The sequence below is a fragment of the Petromyzon marinus genome, chromosome 64 (genome assembly GCF_048934315.1).
Source record: "Petromyzon marinus isolate PM22_M1 ecotype Great Lakes invasive population chromosome 64, UKy_Petmar_22M1.pri1.0, whole genome shotgun sequence".
NCBI classification, from domain to species: domain Eukaryota; kingdom Metazoa; phylum Chordata; class Hyperoartia; order Petromyzontiformes; family Petromyzontidae; genus Petromyzon; species Petromyzon marinus.
The window spans coordinates 1,956,631-1,960,000 of record NC_133730.1 but is presented as its reverse complement, the minus strand read 5'-3'; the positions used below and the strand labels follow the sequence as shown (position 1 = coordinate 1,960,000).

The following is a 3,370-nucleotide window of genomic DNA, read 5'->3' as shown; positions in this document are numbered from 1 at the left end:
AAACGTCGTCTGTTGCCTTGTTGCGGAACAGTTCGCAAGTAACCCGTCACCTCCGATGAGCACGGTTGGCTACGTACGGTGCGAAAGAAGTTAAACACACGTACAGATATTTCACTTGGTTACCCTTCAAGGGTCGGTATTAGGTAATCACGACGCAGAGTGCACTGGAGTGCGAGTCACGATATTTGACACAATTCAGAAGGTAACGTTCAAATTGAAATAGTACTGCACCTCAAAACATTGAACAGATTGCATGGAAACACCATCATCACCATGGATACACCGTCATCACCATGGATACCAGCATCATCATGGATACACCATCATCATCATGGAAGCACCACCATCATGATGGATACATAATCATCACCATCACTGCGTAGGTAAAGGTGTAACACAAACGTATACAGGGGGACTGAGCCGAAACTAGTAACTCACCGACACAAGAACAGTGAAGGACATCACGAGAATAGCTTCACATCGCGTCTTTCATCTTCAAAGAGTGCCACATGGGGAATGGGTAAAGAGGGCGTTAAATGAAGATTGCAAATGCTTCCCGAATGAGGAAATTATATTAGGCTGTACTCAGAGGTCACAATCGAACCGGGCTCATTGACAGCCTTTGACAGAGAGTTCCACAGTCCATAGCACGTGACGGGTGAGGCGGATTTGACTCGCACCCTGCGCCTGATCTTGAACTGACTCCAAATCTATGGGTCGTGTACGGTTGGTGTGTAATGACAGTACTCACAGCCTCCACAAAATGCATCACCGTGGCCAGCACCATCGCCAACGCCACCAGTAGTCGCCTGCGCGGGGAGCGAACACGCAGCACATACCTCACATGAATGCAGGACAGAGAGCACGTGCCACTTATCGATGCAGAGCGGGACATGCTGACATACCACATGTCAACACAGGAAACACACAGACACACACACACACAACACGTACCACGAAGCAATATGGGGGCACAGCACGTTCCGAGTTTCGACGAAGGTTGCACTCAGCACGTGCCAGGCGTCGATACCAAACGCAGCTCATACTCACGTGTCAGTGCAGGACAACAGAGATACGCCTACAGAAACGCACTTGCGCATACCACATATCGATACAGAACACGGAGCATATACCAACGCGGGACACGCAGAACACATTTCACATGTCAGTGTAGGACACAGTACGTGCCACACACCAATACAGAGTATCGCGGATACCACATCTCGGTACAAGGACACAGAGTACGCACAGACCACATGTGAATACAGGACACAAGCACGTGCCACACACGAATCAATACAGGCCAAACTGGACAAGCATGAAGTTGCGATAGCAAAACAGAATCTGGGATCAACGTTGCACATTCATTGCCCACAGACCAAGGACGATCTACTCGGGGTACAGCAGATGCATCAGTAGAGGAAATCCTGCCCATAACGTAGATATATGACACACGGCAAATGTATGTCGCGGTGAATACATTCACGTACTAACGGAGGACACACAGCACCTGGTGTACAGAGGAGACACGCCGAGCACGTGTTAACTCGCATCGACAGCAGACACACAGACTGCGTATACATATGCACATAGTACATGCAGTACTTATATACATGATATAATGTTGTTATACATGAAGGATAAAACAATATATAACTTGTACTGATATGTTGCACTCATACAGGGCATCCAGTATATGGATGAATGCAGGACACGGTACAGTATATGTGTATATACTGTATCTCAAGAGAGAACACAAACACACGACATATTTTGATATGGAGCACATCGCATAGCATAGTGTATAGTCACATGACAGTGAAAGTATTGAATACACAAACTGAGGACGTAGTCACAGCTGCCCCCCCCTCCCCACGCACAGACCTCATCTTCTGGCCCACAATCTTCTCGGGCGTGCACGTGGGGAGAAGGATGAGAAGTTGCGGCGATGACTGCTAATGATTGGGGACGGTAGGAATGAGCGATGCGGTGATGGTGGTGGTGATGTCTGTGCATCGATCCAGCAGTAGAGGTTTTATGCTATTGATGATGATTATGTCTTAAGTCGAGTGGGAGGAGTTGGTGATTAAGATCATGAAGTCGATGGTGATGATTGATAGCCGGGCCTACTTCTGACGTAGAAGATGATGGTGATTAACAGTAAGGTTTGATGATGGTGATATTACAAATCTTGCAGGAAGGTTTTGCTGCTGCTTATGATGACGATGATCATGACGAGCGTGACTGATTATATATCGAGTACAATATGAATTGATGATGATAATTAGCATAAAAAAGTTTGCTGCTGCTGATTATAAATAAAGTATTATAAGAGGGGGTGGTGGTGAATATATGTTAAGAAGGTTTGATGATGTTTATCGGTTCAGGAGATTCGCTGCTGCGACGATGATAATGTCGGTGCTGACGATTCTGCTCACCTTGCATCTCCCATACCGACTCCGCGATGGACCTGCACCAAAATGGCACAAAGTCGGAGCTTCCGATAAATGACAAAATAAATAAATAACTCAAAAGGCCCCTTGGGGTCGCTCGGCTCGCGGGGATTAAACCCCGGGGTTCGGAGAAGCTCACGCACGACGCTCACGACCACCACCACGACCACGACCACCAAACTCCACTCACTCCCCGCGCCGCCAGGGAGGGGATGAGGAGTAGGAGGGAGGGAGGGAGGCTGGATGCGGAGGAGAGAGGGGAGAGTGATGTGGTGCCAGCGTGCACACGCGCGCGCTCGGAGCGGGGATGGGGTTGGTTGAGGGCGGTTCAGCCGAGGCGCCGCCTCCCCGGTGCGCAGCAGAAGCGCGCTCCCTCGATCGCTCCCTCGGCTCTCTCTCGAACCCTCGCTTAGTCCCTCGCTCGCTCCTTCGCTCTCGGTCACTCGGTCCCTCGCTTGGCCCTCACTCGGTCCTTCGCTCTCGGTCACTCGCTCGCTCCCGGCAGACCGAACCCCGAGTTCGACCCCGGGTCAAGCGCTCGCTGTGCCGCGCACTCAGATCACGCGAATGATAACCAGCAACAACGACACATCGACAGGTAGATGCTAAGTGGCGGTGACGTCACCGCGGAGCTTGTGCCAAGTGAAGTGTCGAAGGGCCGCTGTTTTGACAGGAGGAGGTCACGGGGCAGACCCAGTTGCCATGCGTTGACGGAGGTGACCGGCAGATGCACCACCTGTGCACCCCATTGTGTCAACGAGTGGAAGAGCCCGACCATCCGCTCGTTGTTCTGAGCGTTGCTCATCCCCCCTCCGTTGTTGTTGGAGGGCGACTTCCTCCAACTGCCCAGCAGCAGCGTCCTTCACGAGCCTCCACCACAAAGGCCGATCTTGACACCGCTGGTACCGGATTAGCAA

General features: G+C 51.0%; 1 protein-coding gene across 1 annotated transcript in view; it reads right to left on the bottom strand.

Annotated features, from left to right (window-relative positions):
• Positions 1-3,055, bottom strand: part of LOC116956298 (uncharacterized) — a 170,081-nt gene extending 167,026 nt beyond the window's left edge. Inside the window, exons 1-2 of the mRNA XM_076054022.1 lie at positions 2,439-3,055; positions 752-809 (exon numbers count right to left, since the gene is read on the bottom strand). Coding sequence (XP_075910137.1) covers positions 752-809; positions 2,439-2,452 — 72 coding nt within the window. The 5' untranslated portion in view covers positions 2,453-3,055. The remainder of the gene's footprint in view (positions 1-751; positions 810-2,438) is intronic.
• Between the last annotated feature and the right edge of the window lie 315 nt (positions 3,056-3,370).